The sequence below is a fragment of the Crinia signifera genome, chromosome 19 (genome assembly GCF_055691185.1).
Source record: "Crinia signifera chromosome 19, ASM5569118v1, whole genome shotgun sequence".
NCBI lineage: Eukaryota > Metazoa > Chordata > Amphibia > Anura > Myobatrachidae > Crinia > Crinia signifera.
In genome coordinates, this window is record NC_139226.1 from 104,979,632 (window position 1) to 105,005,639 (window position 26,008).

The window sequence follows — 26,008 nt, forward strand, 5'->3', positions numbered from 1 at the left end:
CTCTTTTCATTTTTAGATGCTTTAGTAAATTTACCATGTCATGTGATGAGAACCTGAGAGGAAATATTGCCTGCTAAGGCTATTTGTGTGGGTTTTTTTTTTTTTTTTCATTTCACTAGCAAAATACCCAACATTTCCAGTAGAATACACAGCCTTTATATACATACGTAACTGCTAACCTGCACAGGTGTTCTGCACGGCTCCCCAATCTCCCCCTCCCGCCATTTTCTACGTTTCCCCTGTTTGTACATAGGACAGGCCTGTACTTGTTTGATTCAGTAAACACTAGGTAGAATTTAGTAAGTCACTGCGTGCTTTCAGCTCTCTCAGTGAGCAGCATGAAGAGTGTTTGTAATCAGGGTCATTCCCAAGGTAACAGGGACTCAACAGCCATGTGAGACACAGCGGCTCCTCTTACAGGAGTGAGGGAGAAAACAGACACAGGAGACATACACCGAGAGACGAACACAACCGTGGATGACTAAAAGACTGGCAATAAGAGAGCTACCAAAACCATCAAGTAAAAGGGACTACTGCAATATTGAAGATTAAAAGAAGAATTCTACTCTTCACAGCAGTGAAGAGACGTAAACGAGCCGAGGTACAAAATAGCCATAAGAAACTACAGTATGTGAATGCCAGCAAACAAATCCCAAACAGCACAAGACTGAGGTAAGTACAAAAAGGGAGAAACCTCGGGATTGAGGTTCGATAAAACTTAAACAGAACTGACGGGATGAAAACAGAATACACAGAAAAGCAGTTCTAAAGAGCAAAGTAACAAAAAACGAAATGACTTAACAAAAGACCACAATCGGAAGAAGAAGAAAGGTGATAAAGGAACCACATAGGCAGGAAAACGGGAAGAAAAAACAGGGCTCGGAGAATTTTCCATTTTCAGGAAAGTAATGTGACTGTGGCACTGAAAAGGAGGCCCGGGATCCTGTGAAGGGAGGCGGTGAGTTTCTTTGTACTGTGGATGAAATATTTATTCTCTAGCTGTATACATCGCACACTGGCAGCACAGCTCGTCGCTGCTAAGGTTGTTTAACTTCGGAAACAAATGCACCTTAAAACTGTCCCTTTCGTAAGAACCACAAATCCCCCGTTCCTCCCTCCTTTCAGAATATTCTGCTTCTAGGACATGATGTTATTTACTAACATGTGTCATCTTTTCAGCATTATTATTGTTGTTTGGCTCATTTATTTATTTACAGTTTCTTATATAGCGCAGCAGATTCCGATGCGCTTTACAATAGTAGGCTCATAAATGAATCATTAGTGCATCAGGTCTTCATTTATCAGCTGAACTTTTTTTTATACTGTTTGCAGCTTGGTGCGTTTGTTATGAATGTGGAGTAGGAATGGCCATCAACCATTGGTGATTCAAAATCATTGATGGTTTATGGCCGATGTTGAATACTTTTGCTACCGATGGGTGAGAACCAGATGGTTTCCCTACATCGATGGCACAGCAGAACCGATGTTTATTTTTTTCTTGAAGGTGCCGGGACGAGGAGAATAGCTCCACACCTGACAGCCCTGAGGCCCCGCCTCCACATTCTGATCTGGGCAGCATGGACGATGTAATGGTTGGCATTACTGCCTCACAGCGCTGAGGTCATGGGTTCGATTCCCACCATGACCCTAACTGTGTGGAGTTTGTATATTCTCCCCGTACTTGCGTGGGTTTCCTCAGCGTACTCCGGTTTCCTCCCACAATCCAAAAATACACTGGTAGGTCACTGGTATTGACTTCCAACAAAATTAACCCTAAAATGAATGTGTATATATGTGGTAGGGAATATAGATTGCAAGCTCCACTGGGGCAGGGACTGATGTGAATGTTCAACTTTAGCCTGTAAAGCGCTGCGGAATATGTGTGCGCTATATAAGAAACTGTTAATAAATAAAATAAATAAATTTTGATGGCCCACAGGCCAGTCAGTCAAAGAAAATGGATTGATAGAAATTCATCATGACAGTCATCCATTACATAGTTTGTTACTACTGATGACTGGTTGCAGTATTACCATCGATGGCAACCTTAATACTGTACCGATGGCCATACTTAATGCCGAAGCGCAAAACCTTACATTTAAGGATGGCAAAAACTGCTTGCCAGAAAGTTCTATTGAATATGGGATGTTGCCCATAGCAGCCAATCAGGATCCACTTCTTATTTAATTAGAACTTTTTACAAGATAATAGAAAAAAGCTCATTGGTTGGACATACCAACATCCGCTCTTCAACAGAACTCCCATCTAATACCCCTTTCACACTGCAGCTCTTAAACGGTAAATTGCCATTTTTTTAGCCTTTTAAAACAGGTAGAGCTGCAGTGTGAAAGCTCCAGGGTGCTTTAACCGTTTAACAAGTACCGGTATTTGTTATACGGTTAAAAAGCAGCGTCCTACCCGCTTCAGAGCCGTTTTTTTTTGGCAGTGTAAATTGATCTATTTCTATTGCTTGAAACGTGTTCCTTGGGGGTTAAACGGGTTGAATGTGTGAATGGTATTAAATGTTATTTTGGTACTTGTTTCCTAGCACGGCCACACCGATTTACATCGGGGTGGTCATGTCGGAAAAATCGGGTCGATCGCATCGCATGCGATTTGGTCGCATGTGATTTGGTCGCATGCGATGCGATCGACGCGACCGACCGATTTTCGACCCGATTTTTTGATTGAATGAAACCCGCCCAAATTTAATGGCGTAAACCCCACCCCACGATAGACGCCAACCCGAAGCGTGGCGAGCGCAGCTAGCCCGCGAGGGGCGGCGGTGCGCGTCCTCCGACCTTTTCATTCCCCTACTATCCACGTCGGCGTGGAGTTGAGAATAGAATAGTGTGGCGAGCGCAGCGAGCCACCGAGCCCGAAGCGTGGCGAGCGCAGCGAGCCCCGCGAGGGGCCGCGTATACCTGAGAAGTTATACGCGTCCCCTCGCGGGGCACGCTGCGCTCGCCACGCTTCGGGCTCGGTGGCTCGCCACACTATTCTATTCTCAACTCCACGCCGACGTGGATAGTAGGGGAATGAAAAGGTCGGAGGACGTGCACCGCCGACCCTCGCGGGCTCGCTGCGCTCGCCACGCTTCGGGTTGGCGTCTATCGTGGGGTGACGACGGGGACATCTATAATGTGAAATGGGTCATATTGGCCCATTTCACATTTTTCACATTTTCTCACGATTTCAATGTTAAAAAATATTTTAACATTGAAGCCTATGGAAAAATCGGGGGCATCGCGTCGGGACCAATGTTAATGGTCCCGACTGACGCGATGCCCCCGATATTGTGTCCTAGCCGGCAAAATGGACCTGATTTCAAAGGAAATCGGGTCCATCGTGTGGATCGTGTACCTTAACTTAAAGGTACACGATCCATAAGATTGTGGCCGTGCTAGGAAACAAGTACCGTTATTTTAAATGGTTTTGACCTGCAATGTGACTCCAACTCATTTTACATATAGTCAGGTCTTAAACGTTTAGGCAATGTGAAAGCAGCATTAGTAAGTAAACCCAGATGGGGGAAACTTACTAAGATCAGAGTTCTATTTCACATATGATGTTGCCATGGGCAACCAATCAGATACAAGAGATGTGCAGGTTCTGATTTACTCTGATTTACTCTGATTTCAAAGCAAGATCTTATTGGCTATCAACTGTCAACAACTGTCATGTGATTTGGGATAGCCAATAAGATCCTGCTTTGAAATCATAGTATAAATCAGGACCTGCACATCTCTATCAGATACCATCTATTGTCATCTAGAAGGTGCTAAATAAATGGAAAGTAGATTTTGATTGGTTGCCCATAGCAACATCTCATGTATAATAGAACCCCCATCTTAGTAAATAAACCCTGTTGGATCAACTGGTTAAAAAAAAAAAAAAGTAACATTTAAAAAAGTCAAACCCAGCGCATACATCTAAATATATAGCTTAAATATTATGCTTACTTATGCAGGCAAAGCACATTCTGTACATAGCATATAACTAAATACATATCTAAAGACTGAACATCTATGGGTGAAATTTAATAGGATGAGAGAATCAGAAAGTCAGAGATTTGGTGAGAGATTGCCAGTTTTTTTAAAGCGGCAATCATTTACACTGCAAAACCAGTTTGGTTTTGCAGTGTAAATGATTGCCGCTTAAAAAAACTGAAGATTAAATCTCACCCTATGATAAAATGTATGAGTTGTATACAGGCAGCTGTACATAGATATGTTGCAGAGAAGAATCACATTAACAAAGCCAAGGAAAGTAGAATGTTGTTAATGATCTATTTGCTGCTGTAACATTGCTAACATACTGCATGTGATATGAAAGCTTACGCTGGGAGGATTAGCCTTAACATTCAGTTTAGTGTGGTGATGATGGAGAGGTTACAGTAGCTCCATGACCTTAGTGCTGGTGGCTGGGGGAAAAAGAGCAGGAATTCTCCTTTTTACAGTAAAAATCTATGTGACTTTCAGAAATTAACTGTTACAGTATCAATAAGAAAATGATATATATATATATATATATATATATATATATATATATGAATAGCAATTGTAAGATGGCACAATTTTGTTGCCATAGTAATTGTGACACTCCTGCAGAGTCTTTCAAAGAGGACAGATCTCCAGAAGGCGAACCCCTGATGAAGTCCCATGTAGGGACGAAACGCGTTGGGAACATTCGTTTGCTACTCTGAACTATTAATAACACACCATTGAACCTTTTAACAGTCTGGATAAACCACCTGTATCGTGTGGAATAAGAGACTTTTATAATAAATGTATATGATTTTTGGACTTTATTTTGCTTGTTTTACAATTCTCTACAAGGCTATGTTGTTCTAATTACTAAAGTCAACAAAAGGGCGCCATCTTACAATTGCTATCCATACTTTCCTTTACTTCCCCCATCCAACAGGGGATCTTGTAAGCAGGCAGCCCGGACACAGTACCTTTAAAGTTTGTGGCTCGAAACAGGGGACTGCTCTCTCTCTCTCTCTCTCTCTCTCTCTCTATCTATCTATATATATATATATATATATATATATATATATATATCTTATACATTTAGCCAGATCTGTCACTCATCCCCTGTGTATATAACGTTCCCACCCAGCGGGATACACAAACCCGCCCCCCTAGGGAAAAGACCAGTGTTCTATGTGTATAACGTTCCTGCACTGCGTTATTCACAAACCCGCCCACCCTAAGGAAAAGACCAGTGTTCTACTCACCCCACCCCCTTGACATCGCCTCCCCCCGCCCAGCCAGGGCTACAGTACACGCCCACCATCCATCATTTCTCCACAGCCACCATCCACCATTACTCCCGCACCCCCCCCCTGCCAGCACCCCCCCAGACACCCGTGACCCCCCCTCCCGCGATTTGCGCCCCCCCTCACGATTTGTGGGACCCCCCGCGAACCCCCTCCCATGATTCGCGAGCCCCCTGTGACCTCCCACGATTCACGGGCCCCCCCCCCCGCAACTCTCCCCCTCCCGCAATTGGCGGCAACCCCCACGACCCCCCTCCCGTGATTTGCGGGCCCCCGCGACCCCCCTCCCGCGATTCGTGGCACCGCCCACGACCCCCCCTCCCGCGATTCACGGCACCCCCGCGCCCCCTCCCGTGATTTGTGGACCAAAGCCCCTTACCGCGATTCACGGTACCCCCCACGGACCCCCTCCCGCGATTTGCGCCCCCCGCGCCCCCCCTCCCGCAATTCACCACGCCCCCTCCTACGATTCGATGTGCCCCCCTCCCGCGATTTGCGAACCCCAGTCCCCTCCCGCGATTCACGGCACCCCCCCTCCTGCGATTTGCGCCCCCTTCCCCCGCGACCCCCCCTCACATGATTCTAGCCCCCCCCTGCGATTATGACTTCCCTCCTGGGATGATGAAAGACTCCCAGCAGCAGTGGCAGTTGTAGGCGTATCGCTGCAGGATCCTCCTGAGGAATCCCGGATAGAAGAGGAGTCAGTCATGACTGTGACATGGCCTGCTGGACTCCCACCGATCCGGATCGAGGAGGAAATTGACAAGGGAGTTGCTGTTATGCTTTTCAGATGCTTGGATACAACAGGAAGACCAAGGGATTTAGGTGTCCCTGGACTGCTGATGGTCCTAGCCACAGTTCCTGAACTAAACACTGATTTATGAAGGGTCTTCAGGTGACGTATAAGGGAGGATGTCCCTAGGTGGGCAAGATCCTTACCCCCTACTTATTGGAGCTTTACATAAGCTACGCATGGCAATACATTTGTTGTCCGGATTTGGATAAAAAAAATTCCAGAGGTGGATTTATTGGTCCTCTGCCCAGGCATGACGATGGGCTTTTTCATCCCATGGACAACTGTTCCCCCCCCTGGTGCCTCATTTAAGCAAACCACGTCAGCATCCTTCTTGTCAACTTCCTCCTCAGCACCAGCTACATCAATATCCTCCTCCTGGTGTACAACATTGACACCTTCATTATTAAAATCTGAAACTAGACTGTGGGTGATTCATCCAGCATATGCAGAGGGCATATTGCAAATGGTGGAAGGAGCCACCTCTTCCCGTACAGTGATGGGAAGGTTCGGCATCACAACCACCAATACCCTTGGCCTCTCCTTGGGGATTTGTGATAAAATGTCTTTAGAAGGCAGAGTTGTTTGTTGTCTTTTTGTCGAGGGCGGGGGGAGAGGAGGAGGACTTTGATCGTCATGTGAAGCTGAACCACTAGTCATGCACGTAGGCCATGGCCTTAGCCGTTCCTTGCCATTCTGTGTCATAAATGGCAAGTTTACATTTCTCCTCCAACGATTTACATTTATTTTTTAGAGTCCTTTTACCTAACTTTGGCTTCGATTTTACATGCCCTCTACTTTGACACTGGGCATCGGCCTTGACGGCAGATGACGTTGATGGCATTTCTATGTCATGACAAGTGGCAGCAGCTTCAGAACGACAAGGAAGTGGCTCTTCATCTTTCCCTATTTTTTTATCCTCCATATTTTGGATCTCAATTATTTTTGTGGAGTTATGCCACAGAACAGCGCCAGTGGAGTGCAATTATATACATCAGTAGGGTGGCCCCAGCAGACAGGAATTATATACAGCAGTAGGTAGGTAGTGGCAACAGCAGACTGGAATTATATACTGCGATAGGTACTGGTAGGCAGTGGTAACAGCAGACTGGAATTATATACTGCGATAAGTACTGGTAGGCACGGCAGTGGCAACAGCAGACTGGAATTATATACTGCGATAGGTACTGGTAGGCAGTGACAACAGCAGACTGGAATTATATACTGCGATAGGTACTGGTAGGCAGTGGCAACAGCAGACTGGAATTATATACTGCGAAAGGTACTGGTAGCCAGTGGCAACAGCAGACTGGAATTATATACTGCGAAAGGTACTGGTAGCCAGGGGCAACAGCAGACTGGAATTATATACTGCGATAAGTACTGGTAGGCACGGCAGTGGCAACAGCAGACTGGAATTATATACTGCTATAGGTACTGGTAGCCAGTGGCAACAGCAGACTGGAATTATATACTGCGAAAGGTACTGGTAGCCAGTGGCAACAGCAGACTGGAATTATATACTGCGATAGGTACTGGTGGCCAGTGGCAACAGCAGATTGGAATTATACACTGCGATAGGTAACGGTAGGCAGTGGCAACAGCAGACTGGAATTATATACTGCGATAGGTACTGGTGGCCAGGACACCAGCAGACTGTAATTATATACTGAAGTACTGTAGGTAGGTAGTTACTGGCAGCCACTAGGCAGTGCAGGCACTAGCAGCACCAGTGGACTGTACAGCAGAGGCAGGCCCCAGCAGAGACAGTACACAGCAGAAGGACACAGTCGTCCTTGCAATGGTGATCCCACTGAGCAGAGTAGACACAGTACACAGGAGCACACGAGGCCCAAGCAGAGAGACAGCACACAGCAGCAGCAGCACACCCTTTCCCACGCTGCTCCTATACTGGAGTGAAGATGGCAGCGTGGGAGTATGCCTCCCACGCTGCCATCTTCACTCCAGTATAGGAGCAGCGTTTAATTTAAGGGATTCCAGATCTTGCGAGAATCCGACGCCGGGCGATGACGTTTTGCCCGCACCGGGCTTGGATACCCAACTTTCTTGCGGGCTCGGTTCTGGGAAATCTGAGCCGGTACATCTCTACTAAAAACGCCAGCCTCGCCCGCAGTGACCGTTTTTTTGGGGGGGGGGGGCCCAATATTTAACTAAACTTCAATTAGTTGACTTCAGATCATTTGCCGGCAACAACTAAAGTGATCCATATTCCTCGACAAAGGCCCTGGCATTTTTAGCGGATATTTTGCACTTCTCTCATAGCAACGTTGACACTCAAAGGGTTAAATGTGCTCTGCGATCCAGTCTGACTTAGGCTCTTAATCAGTCCATTTAATAACACAAAGATTGCCCTCTACAGTTCCATGTCAGATAAGTAACATTCACTGGATGGCTCTGCGTACTGGAATCCTATACGTATGACTTTGCCCAATAGGCTTGGCACCATGGCCCTTATTCTGATTGACGCGGACTTTACCGCATACTTTCGGATCGCGTGTTTACGGCGTCTGCGCATGCGTGGCGAACGCACCGCGCATGTGCCACGCCTTGACTCGGTACCAGTTCGGCCAGATCCCGTCCAGAACTGATCACCGCTATCATTCGGGAAATAGGGGCGTATTATGGGCGTCATGCGGAATGACACATGGGCGTAGTTTCAAAGTGGGCAAAACGGGGCGGAAACATGGGCGGACACGGGGGAGTACACTTATGTTGGGGGGCGTACATTCGGAAACCACTCCGAATGCACGCGATCAAAAAGGGCAGAAATGTGCGGTGTCCACAAGTGTACTATTGCTTTGCGGACACCACTCGTTCATGCGGTAGGCGAACGTACGCCTAATGACTACAACCATTAACACCTGAACCCAATAGAATCTACTCCTTTACTCATTACTCACTAATAGGACGCTTGTCAGTGCTTTAATTGAAACCATTGCTGCTTCAAGGAACCCGTACTAAACACCCACATATGCTGTACTTGTCAGACACTTTCAAACTGCTAACAATGGACATGACAGAATATTAATACTAGCAATACACATGTGTATTCGACATGTACTCATGAAACCACACATTTTTGGGTAAAGTAAAAAAATTTATTTGTTTTTTATGAGGATAGGTAATTGAATAAGTGGGTCATGTGATGTATAGCAGAAGATACTTCATAGTGGGTTGTTTGGCGTAAATACTCCGCTTACGTGCGGTAGCACCGCTTGGCTCCCGTTCGGATGCGGTATTCCCGAGCATACACTGTAATACTCTGTAATACCGTGCCGAATCGGAGTGTTTCTCCCGCACACGCATGCTTTGTATGTCGTCCGTAAACACGCCCTGTTCTTAAAGAGTGAGTCCGTCCGAATGCGGAGGACACGTGGGCGTTTCTACGGACGATGGCCGCATGCGGCAAAACACCGTGGCGTGCGGACCGCTCCGTAAGAATGCGGGAATTTCCGCACAGATCAGAATAAGGGCCCATATATGGTAGGCACACTCACAGGCATTTGTACAAAGAACTGTATAGTCAAATGTTGGTGAAGCAGCATTGCATAAATCTGTTGGGCAACCTGCGTCTCACAGCTATTGCTAGTCGGAACATAGTGTTCTGCCAGGTCACCCACCATAATATAATGCCATTAGATCTTTCAGCCACGTGAGAAAGTCTCGGAGTGATTTGTAAAGTAGTTTGAAAGAGTGGTAACTAAAGGCCCAGTACACAAGGCTGTTCATTGAGCAGACCATGACGTGGCGTTATCTGTAATGGGTTTAGCAAACCCCGGAACTTTGTTAATCCCCAAATCAAGACCTGCTACACCGAAAGCGCGTTCGGTCCAAAAAGGAGCAGAGCTAAGTGGTGAGTGGGTGTGGCCTCATGTAAAGGGGTGTGGCCTACCGATACGATCCCTGCTTTTAGCATTTTCGAGGTTTCTTCCGACCCGCTCACGATGACGCAGGGGGCATGACCCACTCACCATGTGTACCGTGAGCGGGTCCGATCCGATGGTGACCCACTCCCGGGAGTATGGTCATTATTCAGATCCTACCTGCTGCAGATAGGATCTGAATAACGACCGATCGACCCGCGGGACCGCGCATCGGATTGGTATCGGTCCACACCAGGACAGAAAAGGGCCCAATCACCACACAATCTACATCCAATCGGTCGGCATTGGATCTAGATTGATGGGATCGGACCCTTGCCGTCCTGGTGTGTACCCAGCATAAGCAATTTGCGGAGTCTGGAGGCCAATCCCGTTTCCCCGGAATCCAGGGATTGACAGTTTTTCAATCCTTAATCCCAGTATTGAAGAAAATGGCTGGGGATTGGCCTCCCTACTCCCGCTTATAGCAATATGTCATAGTTATGCTGTGATATGTACACATCTTGGTATACTGTGCTGCTCAGCCAGGCTAATGGGTTGGACCAGCCCATATTAGGTGCTCTCTTGACATTGCATATGAATATCTCTATACTGGCATTACTTTCTGTTTATACCCTTAGTATGCCAATTGTTTTATACATACAGTATGTGAATGAATTGCATAAATGCTGCATAGAGATGTGAATGAATGGACTCATTCATTTTCCATCCAGTGTGTCTGCTTCTAACTTGCAACAATCCCTCTTATGCATTTTTTTCTGTTCCCGTAGGTCAAACTGGGGTCTTCTCATCCACCTGCTCATGTCCATTATGTCCCATTCTTCATCTACTCTCAAGAGATATACAGACACTGGTTACTCCAAGAGTTATGGTGGACTCGGCTCCTATACTTCCAACCTTAGTTCCTCCTATACTGATCGCAATAAGCTGCCTTACAAGAGCAATGTGAGCAGTTCATATTACACTAGTTCTTACCTGCGCTCCTACCCGGATCTGGACAGAAGTATTCCCCGTCTAGATCCTCCCAGCAAAAGAAGTGACATCTTAGCATGCTCTTCCACAAAATGCACAACAAACCCAATATACTCCTATGGCCACAACTCAACCTACTCTACCCTTTCCACAACCCCTGTTACTTCCTTGACGCGTAAGAAGTCATCGAGCCACACAGACCTGTCCCTTGGACTATCTGAACTACGTACCTCAGACACTTACTACCCTCACAGCCCAGCATTGACACGGTCGCGGCTGGAAACCAATGCAACCTCACGGATTTCCCGAGCTTCCAACTACAGCGAGTTCAGTGATATCTATGGAAAGAAGAGAGGATCCTCTATTGGCTATGGAAATACTATACCTGCTCTAGAGCCTATCACATCACTTTCAAAGCCCACATCACGATTTCCATACTCCTATGAGAAGAGTGAGGGATCCAGTGTCAAAGAGGAACCAGTAAGTGTTATTATATACTGTACAGTATGTGGTCTGAACATCTGTGGTCTAGATAAAGTAACAAATAATACTTTTGAACTTGAGAGCTCTTATTCAGTAACACTACTCTTTATTGAGGAGGTCTATGTAGTGTGCAGCCACACTTTCAATCCTTTGCACTACATAGATCTGCTCAGCTGCAATGATGAATTTTTTTTTCACAAAGTACTACTGTAGGTGAGCTACAGATAGATTGAATTCTCTAGCTTTCTATGCAAGAGCAGATAGCTCATTGACTGCAATGCCACAGGCAGTGCGTTTGAATCTGGGGTATGACAGCATCTTGAAATGTAATAAAGGACAGAGTGACTGAATAATGGAGAGTTCCCAAGTTAAGTTCATGAATGTTGCATAGGTATTAGCAATGGAAGGGGTGGGGGAAGGAGACAGTGTATTCAGGACTTCAAAGTGAAAGTAATTAAAACAAATAATTAACAAATGCAGTCAACAGTGCCCCCTACCCTGCAGCGCTATTTGTGGTGGCACGCTCCACACCACCCTTGTTATGGTCTTCCTACTAAACCTCCTTCCCACACAGAGGAAACCGGTTGGCGATAGACACTCTCCAAACCTTTGGAAGGTGGATCCCTGTTCTCATGTCATAAAGCTATTTTACCATTGCAGCAAAATTCTGCAATATGTGGATTTGCAAAGAAGGGGCGGGGCTGCAATGACAATTCAGATCATTTTAACCCTGCCCCCTCTGCACGGAGCTGTAATTATTAGTATTATCTGCCCATCTTCTGCAAGGAATGATGGGATGCAAGAATCTGGGAAATTTTCCCAGGAAGCAGGGGACTAATCGAAATATCATGAGTTTCCTCAACTTCCGAGAGACTAGGTAAGCATGGCATGACCTCAGAGGTAGTTTTTTTACAAGGCTACCTAGGGTCCTGCAGGTCCCAAGTGGCCCCAAAAAGATACCATTGTCATCCAAAACATTCCCAGAGGAGCACTGAACGACTATCACGTGATGTCATGACATCACATGGACCTGTCCAAAGTACCAAAGTCCCTTTGATGTTCTTTGATAGGATATAAAATGCTTGGACACAGTGGCGTAACAGCCTGCTTAGCTGTCCCCGGCATGTAGGCATCAGGAGGAGGCAGGGAGGAGACGGAGACCCCCCGCAGACCACAGAACAGGTATCGCGGGGGGTCTCCGTTACCGCACCGCGATGCCAGCCGCATATGTTAGTACATATGCGCTGGCATCGCGGCGGACAGCCGGCGAAGGGCGGCGATGTATATTAATACATCCCGCCCTACATGTGTATACACATATTGATCTTCTCCAGAAAGAACCCATGTGTGCTCTGCAAGTGTATAGCTGCCAGCCAATCAGTGCTCACTACCATGGTAACAGGCCAATAACTGAATGTACGTGGCCTCAATGTTAGCCAATCAGCAGCCTGGCTCTTGGCTGGTGGCCATAAAGTTCAGGAAGAGATATGGGTTCTGTCACTTGCTAGAGAAGATCTTTGTGTGTATAGCCACCCAGGGTGCTACTGGATAAGGGACAAAGTAATTATGCACACTGTGTGTGAGTGTGTGCTATAAACTGTTGGTTCTCCAAGTATTGGCATGCAGGTGAGGCTTGTTGGGACCTGTAGTCCCCCTGTAAAGGACAATGGGCGGGATGCACTAAAGCAAAAATGCAGTAAAAACTCCTTACTTTTCCCTGCGATGTGTTAATACTTTGGCCAAAATGCGATTCTTATACCCCATTCTCATGCATGTCGGTAATTTGCCTTTCAACACAGTTTTTTTCAGTGTGAACGGGTCAACCCGGGTCTAAATTCCCTGGTTACAACCCTACTTTTTACACGGGTTGAAGAAACGGGAATGACAACCCGGGTTCACCCTGAAAAAAAACAACCCGTATTGAAAAGCAAATTACCTGGTAGAACTGCTTCACCCGGTAATTTGCCTAGAAATTAGGGTACTGCTGTCCTAGCACGGCGCCCACGATAAGCATCGCATTAATCGCAAGCATCGCATGCAACTTATGTGTTTCTGCACCATAAGATGCATGCGATGCTTGCGATTAATGCGACTACAGTGATTTTTTCATCGTATCCATTTTTATCACATGCATCGCATCGGTCGTACTGTTTTAATGTCATAAGATGCATGCGATGCTTGCGATTGATGCGATGAAAGTATTTTTTTATCTTGGGCATTGTAAATCGCATGCATTGTATACTCTTCAACATACATACAATGTATGCGATGGACGCGATTTACGCAATTTCATACATTTGGCGCTCACAGGGCCGTGCTTACAATGTTAAATGCACCCCCACGCCACCCCCCACTATAAACATGAACCCGAAGCGTGGCTAGCAAAGCGAGTCCGCGATTGGTGGCGGTACGCGTCCTACGACCTTTTCATACCCCCACTATCCACGTCGGCGTGGAGTTGAGAATAGAAAGTGTGGCGAGCGCAGCGAGCCACCGAGCCCGAAGTGTGGTGAGGGGACGCGGATACCCGTGAAGCCCGCGAGGGGAAGCAGATACCTGTGAAGGTATCCGCGTCCCCTAGCGGAGCTCACTGCGCTCACCACGCTTCGGGCTCGGTGGCTCGCTGCGCTCGCCACACTTTCTATTCTCATCTCCACGCCGACGTGGATAGTGGGGGTATGAAAAGGTCGTAGGACGCGTACTGCCGCCCCTCGCGGGCTCGCTGCGCTCGCCACGCTTCGAGTTCACGTTTATAGTGGGGGGGGTTGGCGTGGGGCTGCATTTAACATCGTAAGCACCCATTTGGGTGGGTGCTTAAAAGCACCCTTTAGGGCAGGGGTTCCCAATCTTTTTTTAATCACGGCACCCTAGAGTATAAGAATTTTTTTTCGCGGCACCCCTAGGCCAAATTTATTTTAATTAGATTGGATTTATATGCGATTCTTAGGGTCAGTTATGTGGAAAAGGGCAGGAAATGCTTCTATTTGTACACATTTTATGATTGGCAGCCACCAGCACTGGTTTTGCTTATAAATAATTAACCATTAATAATTTGAGTTGGTCCTGGACTACCAACCCAGGGCACCCCTGCATGTGTCCCGAGGCTCCCCAGGGAGCCACGGCGCACAGTTTGGGAACCACTGCTTTAGGGTGATTATACAATTTTGAATCGTATGCACTTTAGTATTTTGCATCGCATCCCATCGCATTTATTGTACATATAAAACTACATACAATCCATACAATTGACTCGACATACAATCATCGCACGCATCGCGTACATCGCTCATGAATAAAGTAAACGATGAGTGCGATGCATGCGATTTAAACGCATACATCGCAGTCATCGCATCGTAGCTTACTATACTACTGTTTTTCATACGATACATGCAATTTAAAAACCGAAATCGCACGTATCGCACAGATTGTATGCCATATAAAAATGAACACGATTAATGCGATGGGCGCCGTGCTAGGAAAGCAGTACCGAAATTAGCACGGGGGTCCGGCGCTGAAGTCCCCGGCATATAAAAACCGGGTAAGAGCCATGTAGTTCACACTGGCAGTGTGAACACGGTTTTAGAAGGTTTACGCCCAAATTATGGAAGGGCAGGAAATCCACTAACATTTTTATTAAGCGTATATTATTCATGTAATGTTTGTTCATGGTGGTGGTATCCAGAAACGTGTACGGTTTATAATGGTGAACCACTTCCACCCATAGGGAAAACCAGTGCCTACCAATTATACATACAACGCTGAGTCACATTTGCTCCTAAATTTTAGGATGTCGGGCCTAGTTGGTCCTGATGTTGCATGGATAGATGGAGTTCGTTATGACTCGTTGATGGTCTAGATCAGAATGGTCAGTATACTGACATCATAATCTCGGTCGCCAGTATGCCGACAAGGTGGGAGAGCAAAAAATCAGTGTCTCGCTTCGCTTGCCACAGATTCTATTCTCCCTCTATGGGGGTCGTGGACCCCCTTGAGGGACAACAGCCCCTGTTGGTAGATATCTTGACTGTCAGGCAGTTAAACAGTCGGGAATACAGAGGCGGCACTGTGATAGCCGGGATCCCGACTGTCGGCGAGTCATCCGGCACCCGAGATAAATGTTGGGAGGTATGATATCATGATTTTATTGAGTAAACTACAGTAAATATAGGCTCACCAAAGGGGGGGGGGGGGGGCAGTTAGGGTTAGGCACTAGTGAGCAGGGTTGACATCAGGAATTTTGGGGCCCGGAACTCATTTCCAGTCCTGGCCCCCCTCCTCACTTGATTTACCTGAGCTGCAGCCCGGAGGTCCCGTAGTGCAGGCTTCAACTCAGGAAGCTGGCGGACAATTAAAATGCAGCACCAGCTGGTGAGCCAATCAGAGCTCGCGTACCTGCAGATGCTCTGATTGGCTCAAAAGCCAGTGCAGCATTTTAATTGGCCGACCTGGCGTCCTGGTTGAATAAGCCTGCACTCCAGGACCTCCGGGCTGCAGCTCAGTGCAGCGGAGGCAGTGTGTGTGTGCGGGGGGTTTGCGATGGGCAAAATGAGCTGCCCGATCCCTTCCAGAGGCCGGGGCCTGGTACAGCTGTACCCACAGCAACCCCCTATTGGTGGCCCTGATAGCAGGGACAGTTAGGGTTAGGCACTAGCAGGGACAGTTAGGGTTAGGCTGTGAACTGAGCACTTCTGCATTGAAAGTTATTTAGCCTGAAGCAGACATTTCATCAGTGGTAAAATCCTACATGTGTCAGTTGTAACTGGTTATAGCAGCCTAGCACACACTAATCCTACTATGTACAGTATGTATGTAACTGGGAATCTCTCCCCTGGGCCCAGGTACAGCTTTAGGTTATTAAAGCTGGTGTCAGCAAATTCTACAATCCCACTGTGTCATAATCACACAGAGGTTAGACACTGGAGGTGACAGTTACGCACTAGCAGGGACGGTTAGGGTTAGGCACACATAAATTTGGGAACATTTCCCCCTGATTTCTTGGAATCTAGTAAAAACAGCCCAAATCCTGTGACTGTATGGCCAGCATCAGTGTATGGCCAGCATCAGGGACACCACCTCTCTAGCATCAGTGTATGGCCAGTATCAGTGACACCGCCTCTCCAGCATCAGTGTATGGCCAGCATCAGTGACACCGCCTCTCCAGCAGGGGGTCCTCTCCAGCATCAGTGTATGGCCAGTGTATGGCCAGCATCAGTGTATGGCCAGCATCAGTGGCATCGCCGCTCCAGCATCAGTGTATGGCCAGCATCAGTGACACCGCCTCTCCAGCAGGGGGTCCTCTCCAGCATCAGTGTATGGCCAGTGTATGGCCAGCATCAGTGACACCGCCTCTCCAGAATCAGTGTATGGCCAGCATCAGTGGCATCGTCGCTCCAGCATCAGTGTATGGCCAGCATCAGTGGCATCGCCGCTCCAGCATCAGTGTATGGCCAGCATCAGTGGCATTATTCGGTCAACAGTCATTAGGACAATCACCATTGGTCGATGCATGAAAAAGGTCGACATGCACTAGGCCAATGTGAACAAAAGGTTGACACATGCAATGTATCGACATGAAAATGATTGACACAGGAAAAGTTGACATGAGTTTTTGTACGGTTTTTAGGTGTCTATGTCGACATCTGTCAACATGGACCGCAAATCAGTGTAACCCTTTGCTCGCCGTCAGTGCCAGATTAAGCCTTTGGGAGGCCCGGGGCACTTTAGACAGGGGGGCCCCCTTGCACTTGTCATTACTGGCCGCAAACTGCATGGGGGAATATTACACTGTCAAAACACAGAGTAAAGGTAGTATAAACTTGGTCAATGGGTAACTTCAGGGGATATCTAGATACCCCCCCCCCCCTCCCCATGGGGATATCTTGCTCCGGTGCCTTCCTGCAGGCAATATGTACAGCCAATATACTCATTCTTTTTGGAGAGTATATATATATATATATATATATATATATATATATACAGTACACACACACACACACACACACACACACACATACATACATACATACATACATACATACCACATGAAAAGCCTGTGTTAGTCCCTCTGCACCTCACAGTCCCAGTGCTGCCTCTGATTAAAAACCCTCCCATGACTAGGCTGCTGCTGCTGTCCTCCATGGGCCTGAGAAGCATGTAATGAGCTCCACCAATCAGAGCTCAGCACAAACGTCTCAGCCTCTGCCCTCTGGTGCAAAGTGTCATGGGACTTAGTCAACTCCGAGTAATTCACTGCACACTTGGCTCCTAATGCTCAGCACCATTAATCATTGTCACATTGACAGATAGGTGAAGCTGCAGCCATGGCCGGTGTAAGGCTTCTCAGCACCCTAGGCAAAACTTCAACCTACTGCCGCCCCCCCCCCCCCATACTGCCACCAATAACCATTTTCCAATCCCTTAACGCAGTGGTTCCCAAACTGTGCGCCTAGGCTCCCTGGGGTGCCTCGGGACACATGCAGGGGTGCCTCGGGTTGGTCATCCAGGAGCAATTCAAAATATTTATGACAAATTATTTCTAGACAAAACCAGTGCTGGTGGCTGCCAATCATAAAATGTGTACAATCAGAAGCAAATCCTGCCATGTACCACATAACTGACCCTAAGAAGCACATATAAACACAATCTACTTAATTTGATATATATTTTTTGGGGCCTAGGGGCGCCGTGGAAAAATTATGATACTCTAGGGTGCCGTGATTAGAAAAAGATTGGGAACCCCTGCCTTAACGCATACTTGCCTAACATTCTGGAATGGCAGGGAGACACCCAAAATTGAGTGATCCTCCCAGCCCCTCAGGTAGGTGGGCAAGACACCTGCTTTCTCTGGAGGCCCCCAGCACCCTCCCCTTTGCCACCCACAACAGAGTACAGGAAGACAGGGCAGCAAAATAGTGAAGTATGCCTCAAGAGAAAGTATGGAGGTGAGGTCATAGAGGTTCCACAGCAACCACCTGCATTAAGTACAACAAGGATCCTCACAGACATCCTTGATTTTTTGATAGGCAGACTTTGGTGGCGCCCCCCTAGATCCCGGCCCCCTAGGCTGCTGCCTAAATCTGCCTAAATCTGTCTAGTGGTAGAGCCGGCCCTGGCTGCAGCACTACCCCACTCCCATGCACAAAACCTTTAGCTAAAAAAAAAATACATGCCAACCACAGGGGGCCCCTAGCTAGAGGGGGGCCCAGGGGCACTGACCCCTTGTGCCCCCATTATATTCCGGCCCTGCTCGCCGTGCTTCGGCCCTGATGCCCAACTGAAGTCCACATGGATCATATTGTATGAACAAGTCATAGATGGAAATAAATTAGAAAAATTCATGCCAACCATTGCCATGTCGACTTATTGCTTGTGTCGACCTATAGTTAATGTCAAGCTAATGCATGTCAACCTTTAAAATATGTCGACCTATTGATTATTGACCTAGACACATTCGATATGGCAGTCAGCGCATGCAGAGCCTATGACAGTCAGCGCATGCAGAGCCTATGGCAGTCAGCGCATGCAGAGCCTATGGCAGTCAGCGCATGCAGAGCCTATGACAGTCAGCGCATGCAGAGCCTTTGGCAGTCAGCGCATGCAGAGCCTATGTCAGTCAGTGCATGCAGAGCCTATAACAGTCAGCGCATGCAGAGCCTATGGCAGTCAGCGCATGCAGAGCCTATGGCAGTCAGCGCATGCAGAGCCTATGGCAGTCAGCGCATGCAGAGCCTATGGCAGTCAGCGCATGCAGAGCCTATGGCAGTCAGCGCATGCAGAGCCTATGACAGTCAGCGCATGCAGAGCCTATGGCAGTCAGCGCATGCAGAGCCTATGGCAGTCAGCGCATGCAGAGCCTATGGCAGTCAGCGCATGCAGAGCCTATGGCAGTCATAGCATGCAGAGCCTATGACAGTCAGCGAATGCAGAGCCTATGACAGTCAGCGCATGCAGAGCCTATGACAGTCAGCGAATGCAGAGCCTATGACAGTCAGTGCATGCAGAGCCTATGACAATGAGTGCATGCAGAGCCTAGGACAGTCAGAACATGCAGAGCCTATGACAATCAGTGCATGCAAAACCTATGCTATGACAATCAGTGCATGCAGAGCCTATGACAGTCAGAGCATGCACAGCCTATGCTATGACAATCAGTGCATGCAGAGCTTATGCTATTACAATCAATGCATGCAGAGCCTATGACAATCAGTGCATACAGAGCATTGCTTGCAGAGGCTATGACAGTCAGCGCATGCAGAGAGAGCCTATGACAATCAGCAAGGGCGTAACTACCATAGGTGCAAGGGGTGCGGCTGCTATGGGGCCCAGAGCTGAAGGGGGCCCATCTTTACTGCCTAAGTAATATGTTTTACACACATTTATCACCATCAGTTGCTAAATAGGGGGCCCTTACAAACTTTTGCTACGGGGCCTACGAATATCTAGTTACGCCTCTGACAATCAGTCAGTGCATGCAGAGCCTATGCTATGTCAATCAGTGCATGCAGAGCCTATGACAATCAGTGCATGCAGAGCATTGCTTGCAGAGCCTATGACAGTCAGCGCATGCAGAGAGAGCCTATGATAATCAGTCAGGGCATGCAGAGCCTATGACAGTCAGCGCATGCAGAGCTCTCACCCCTCCCACCCCATTCCTCTCTGACGTCCTGGGCTGTCACCTTCCAGCAGCTGCAGTCACTGGTCCGGCGGGTTGTAGTGTGTGTGGGAGTGTGCGCCTCTCTACCACCGGCAGCATCTGCAGAGCAGACAGGGACACAAGGCTCTGCTGTACACTCCAGGCTCGCTGCTCTGCCTCTCTCACACCTGTACGCCGGGCCAGTGATATGACTCCATAGCAGGCAGCCGCAGAAACATCCTCCCGCAGCACCAAGGAAGCCCCTATCCGTCCTCGCACAGACTACCACAGCCACCTCTGTCCAGCTGCTGCCATGCGCTCATCCTACACCTTCTCCACGGCCGGCTGGGCCACCCGCAGGGAGCTGCAGGTGCCCGGAGCAGTGGTTCTATACAACCTGCTGGACTTCATGCTCCACAGACCCAAGGTGAGAACACGGGAGAGGGAGATTAGAGCAAGGACACGGGAGAGGGAGATTTAGAGCAAGGACACGGGAGAGGGAGATTTAGAGCAAGGACACGGGAGAGGGAGATTTAAATCAGGGACACGGGAGAGGGATATTTAAATCAGGGACACGGGAGAGGGATATTTAAATCATGGACTCGGGAGAGGGAGATTTAAATCAGGGACTCGGGAGAGGGACATTTAAATCAGGGACACGGGAGAGGGAGATTTACAAGTTACCAGGTTTATTTAATTCATCATCATTGTAGCAATGACAAATGCAATGTAGCCATGTGTGTGTGAGGCTTGGACCCACAGGATTCTGCAGTATCAGGTCAGGTGGTTACGGTATGATGAAGTGGTTGCTGGGTTAGATCACCATACTATAGTTTTTGGTCTTTATAAATATTAACACTCCATTGATTTTGATTGTGGCCTATTACTGAAATAGAAGCGACAGATAAAACTGCAGTGACAGAGGCTATGAAAGGAGTCCGTCCCTGCGATGCGCTCCTAGTGGAAGCAGAACTCCTGGTCCTGCGCATGCGTGGTCCAGCTGCCCACACGTGCGGCAGGTTCTAGGCTAATCCTTCTCCCGGTTAATTATGCATTGATATTGATATTGATTCTGATTCACTCGCAAAAGCAAATTCGCTTTCTAATGGCCAAAACCAGCAGCTGAGGCAGGGAGGAGGTGAATGGATGCCTGTGTGCAGCATCCTTTCACCTCGCGGATGGAGGCTGGGGCATACTTGCCTACTTTTGAAAACTAGTTTCAGGGAGATTATAGTTGGTAGTAGAATTTTGCACAGTGCCCCATTGAGTGGGCGTGTCATGCTCCACCCAAAGGGTGTGTCTAGTTCCATATATGGAGAGATTGTGAATGTGGCACCTAGAAGCGTTGGTGTGTACTGATAGATCTGAGAGGAATCTTTTAGAATGACCAAATGTAGATGAGCCCCAAAGCAGTTAGTAAGAGATACTATACTTGTTAAGTGCTGGGAAATGTTGCTGATGATTCAATGTAAATGTATCTGTCTATCATTCCTTTTTCCCCAAAAATATGAAACCGTGTAATGTGGGCTAGGTGACATGAGGGAGATTGCTAGACTAATAAGGGAGATTGCTGTTATTTCAGGGAGTCTCCTGCAGAATGCAGGAGGGTAGGCAACTATGGGCTGGGGGGGTGCATGGGGGCTGGGGGCAGCCCAGCAGCTTACCTTGGTGCTGGACTGTCCCTCCTCCTGGTGGGGGTGATCGCGGTCTCAGCGCTTGGAGATGATGTCATCTCCAAGCACCACCTCCGTCTACACTGCGGGTAGACACCACAGTGTAAACGGTGCAAATTCCGTATCCGACCTGGCTTGGAACCCGATTCCAAGTGCCGGGTCGGATTCAGGATTTTTGGTGTAAAAGGGTTATTACATTTGGGTGGGGTGTGTACTTCAAACTGATATCTATATTGCATTTTAAAAATAAAGCAGCCACTATTTACCCTTCACATAAACAAAATAACTCCCAAATCTAACTCTCTCTGCACAACTTACATCTGCCCCACCTGCAGTGCACATGGTTTTGTCCATTAGCAAACCAAATGTGCTTTACAAACCAACATGAATTAGGCCTATTGCGTATACAGCTTTGAAGGTTTGTTTACTAAGGTGTCGATTTTTAGAAGTGGAGATAGCATCAGATTCTAGTAATTATCGTCTAGAATATGCTAAATACTGTAAATAATAAGTAGAATCTGGTTGGTTATTCTGGGCTACATCTCTACTTCTAAAATCCCCCACTTTAGTAAATGTACCCCTATGTTGCCGCTTTTTCCAGCATTTCTGCCAGGTCGCTTTTTGTACTAAATGTTTGCACCATCGCTTCGAATTCCACAAACAGCCATTTCTGATCACATCTTGTGTTTCGTTGGTGCACGCATTGTCACAACGTGTACGAGATTTATAATGCTTTTGCAAATGCGCATGTAATTGAATCCCAAAGATTGTAAGCTTGCGAGCAGGGCCCCCCTACCTCCATGTCGTTTTGGTAATACCCAGTTTGTTCTATTACTGTTTCCAATTGTAATGTGCGACAGAATATGCTGCGCTATATAAGAAACTTTAGAAACATAATAAAAAAATCGACCCCCCCAATGACAAGTGGTAAATATTTATTTTCAGAATATACCTTTTAACCCTTTGAGTTCCAAGTGAATTTGTCACAATAGGTGTTGAAAAATTGCCAAGCAAACATTTGTATTCATCATAAAGACCTGTAATGTTACCTTTTTATATAGGAAATATAATCTTTTTTTTACACAACATTTTTTTATTTGAATTTATATAACAAATGTGAGCGACGCCGGCATTTTTAGCGGATCTTTTGCACATCTCTTGCAGAGATGCTGGCACTCAAAGGGTTAATGCATAATAGGAATTATGCATTAATAATATAATAATATTTATACTTCCTTATTTAAGAAATAAATTGTCATGGAAGGGTGTACATATGGAAACAAAGGGCCTAATTCAGACCCAAGTGCAGGGTAAATTTGTGCAAACCCTGGCCCTTATTCAGATCTGATCGCAATACAAATTTGTTTGGAAAATGGGCAAAACCATGTGCACTACAGGTGGGGCAGATGTAACCTGTGCAGAGAGAGAGTAAAGGTGCCCATACACTGGTCCGACTTGTCAGAGGCACAAGTCAGACATGATTCCCCTTGAACTTCCCCCTGCAGCTCCCGGGAGGTCCTCCATACAATATGGCACTTGCGCTATTTTTACATGCAATAAATTACATGCGATTTATCGCATGTAAAGTAGCTGCCGGGGGAGTTCAAGGGAAATTGGATGTGATACATTGAAGATGTTAAAAATCACACCTGATGTGCCGCTGATGGGTCTGATTACGATTAATCCTATGTGCTGCAAGTAGGCTCTCACGGGAACCGCTTCGGATCCGATCTGTGTGAAGCACCTCTGCTTTGGCCTGTTTCATCCGACATATTGGACCAATCCGTCGGAAGCAGATGAAATCGAGCCAAAATCGCATAGTGTATGGGGGCCTTTACATTTGGGTGGTGTATGCTGTTTCTGTGCAGGGTAAATATTGGCTGATTTATATTAGCACTGCAAGTTAGATTTCAGTTTGAATACACCCCACCCAAATCTAACTCTCTGCACATGTTACATCTGCCCCATCTGCAGTGCAGCATGGTTTTACCCATGTTGAGAACAATTTGGTCTGAAGTTCCCCAAAGCGCTTGTTTTGTATGTACCAACTAAATTAGATTTTACAATTTATTTCTTGGCACTAATATAATGGCGGCAGCATTTTGTGGAAAGCCCTCTGCTCATACTGGAGTAGAATTGCCACAGTGAATGGGATACATAAGAATGCAGCATTATCAGTTAGTAAACTCAGTCACCCTCTGCGTCTTCTTAATGATTGGACTGTGGACTGTGCTGTTCTTGCCAAAGCCGGTATACTCCAGCTTCCAGCTGGGATGGTGGGAATTCTACAAAGCCAGCCTGAAAATCTGCTTTGTAAGTGTTAACCCCCATAGTTCTAAGGCAGGCATGTCCAAACTATAGACCTCCAGATATTGTGCAACTACAAGTCCCATCATGCCTTGCCACAGTTTTGCTATTAGGTAATCCTATGGCGAGGCATACTGGGATGTGTAGGACCACAGTTTGGACATGCCTGTTCTAAGGAGTTCCATTTACCCAGCGAACAACTCCTTTGGTTTTCCTGCCATGAGACATCTATAATAAAGTTATTGGGCACGTGGCCTTACATGTGTGTAATTCTATATACAGCATAAGCAAAATATTACGCCATCATTCAGAAATGGCGGACAAATAGATTTTATTTACATAGCACCAACGTATCCTGCGATTGCTGCTTCCAAATGCGATCAGTGGGATGTTAGGGATACAAACTAAACAAGCTTTATTCACAGTTAGGGAACATTCTGTACGCTGGAGGTGAGAGGCCACCGCTCAAGGGAGCTTACAGTAAATAAGTGGGTGTGAGATCAGATTTAGCCGCAGGCTCTATCAGGGGCTGGTTGTAGAATTAGTGCTTAGTTGATAGGTTAAATATACTGAATGGTAAGATTCGCCTACTCACCACAAACAAGTTAAAATGCCAGGAGATAGTAAATTCCTGGAATATTTTCTGTGATGTGACAGACTAGCTAGGTGTTACCCGCCTGCCCCTCCTCCTCGACCTCCCATTGTGCTGATAGCTTCACATTCTTCTCTTACGGGAAATGGCTCCCTGTTCTAAGATTTCCTGGAACTTGAAATAGTTGTTTTACACCACTGACCTAAATTTGTCCTTCATACTGTATATATATATATATATATATATATATATATATATATATATAATTAGGGACCTGGCCCTGCTTTGCACCGGTACACGGCCGAGCACCGCGTTCCACCACACTTTATATACTGTCGCGCTAGCGGCACATGTCAATGATAAATTCGATTCCCTAACATTGTTATTGCTCGGCTCCCACACGGAATATGATGATTGTTAATATTTGTAAACCTTCCTCAAGAACTGCACTACATAATAGTGAAAGAACGCTCAAAAATGTGTCCAGTAGTGTTCGAGATTAGAGCGTTCAGACAGACATGCTTCAGGGGACTTCTTTATACCATGTAACATACTTCCCTACCCTCCCTGAATGAGCGGGAGGGTCCCAAAAATCGGGTCCCTCCCAGGCCCTCCGGAAGCGTGGGCAAGCTTCCCACATTTGGCAGGGCCCGGCATCAGCCTCCTTACCTCCTCCCTCTGCCGCTGAAATACAGGCAATTGCGGCTCTTTTTGGAGGGGCAGGGCTAAAATTATGCAAATCTCATCATTTAGTACCACCCCCTCACCGAAGAGCCGCGAATCATGGCATTTACAGGAATGGGGGCGGGGCTTAATGACGGCAAGCCCTGGAAAAGCTGCAGAGTGTCTCCTCTCTGGGGCAAGTATGCTATAGAAGGATAGAAATTGGCATAGCACCCAACTCTTTTGGTGGTTATAGGTGTGAGCTTGCAGCAAGGGGGCGTGGCCTCATGGAAAATGCCTTCTGTTTTTCCTGTGAATAGACACCACACACATGCGCTCAGAGCAGTGGGTGAGACAGGACCTCCCCACCCAACTACGGGCAGCACACTGCGGCCCGTGGCTGGAACATGGTAAAGTGCCTGAAATGTAGGTTTCTTCCTAGCGTAAGCTGGGTACATATGTCACCTTTGCTCTACATGTCTTTACATGTGCGGAGCTTCGCCATTAACACTTACATTTTGACTCCTTTTTTTTGATCACTGAATACTCTCTTGGCCGGCTGCATAGAACTTACATACAGTATACTGTACATAACGGACTGCTCAGACTCTCTCCTCTTCTTGTATTCTAGGCCCCTAAAGTTGTGCAAGGTCTGGTTGGCCTGCGAAATCTCGGGAATACGGTAATACTTCATTATAGATATGATG

The 26,008-nt window shown here is 47.0% G+C and overlaps 1 protein-coding gene across 2 annotated transcripts in view; it reads left to right on the forward strand.

The window, feature by feature from the left end:
- The first annotated feature begins 388 nt into the window (after positions 1-388).
- USP2 (ubiquitin specific peptidase 2) overlaps positions 389-26,008 on the forward strand; it is a 52,953-nt gene continuing 27,333 nt past the window's right edge. Inside the window, exons 1-3 of one of the 2 annotated variants that reach the window (XM_083163071.1) lie at positions 389-958; positions 10,750-11,431; positions 25,933-25,983. In XM_083163071.1, coding sequence (XP_083019197.1) covers positions 10,781-11,431; positions 25,933-25,983 — 702 coding nt within the window. In that variant the 5' untranslated portion in view covers positions 389-958; positions 10,750-10,780. Of the gene's footprint in view, positions 959-10,749; positions 11,432-20,045; positions 20,494-25,932; positions 25,984-26,008 lie in introns of those variants that run through there. The other variant, XM_083163072.1, reaches the window with a different exon arrangement.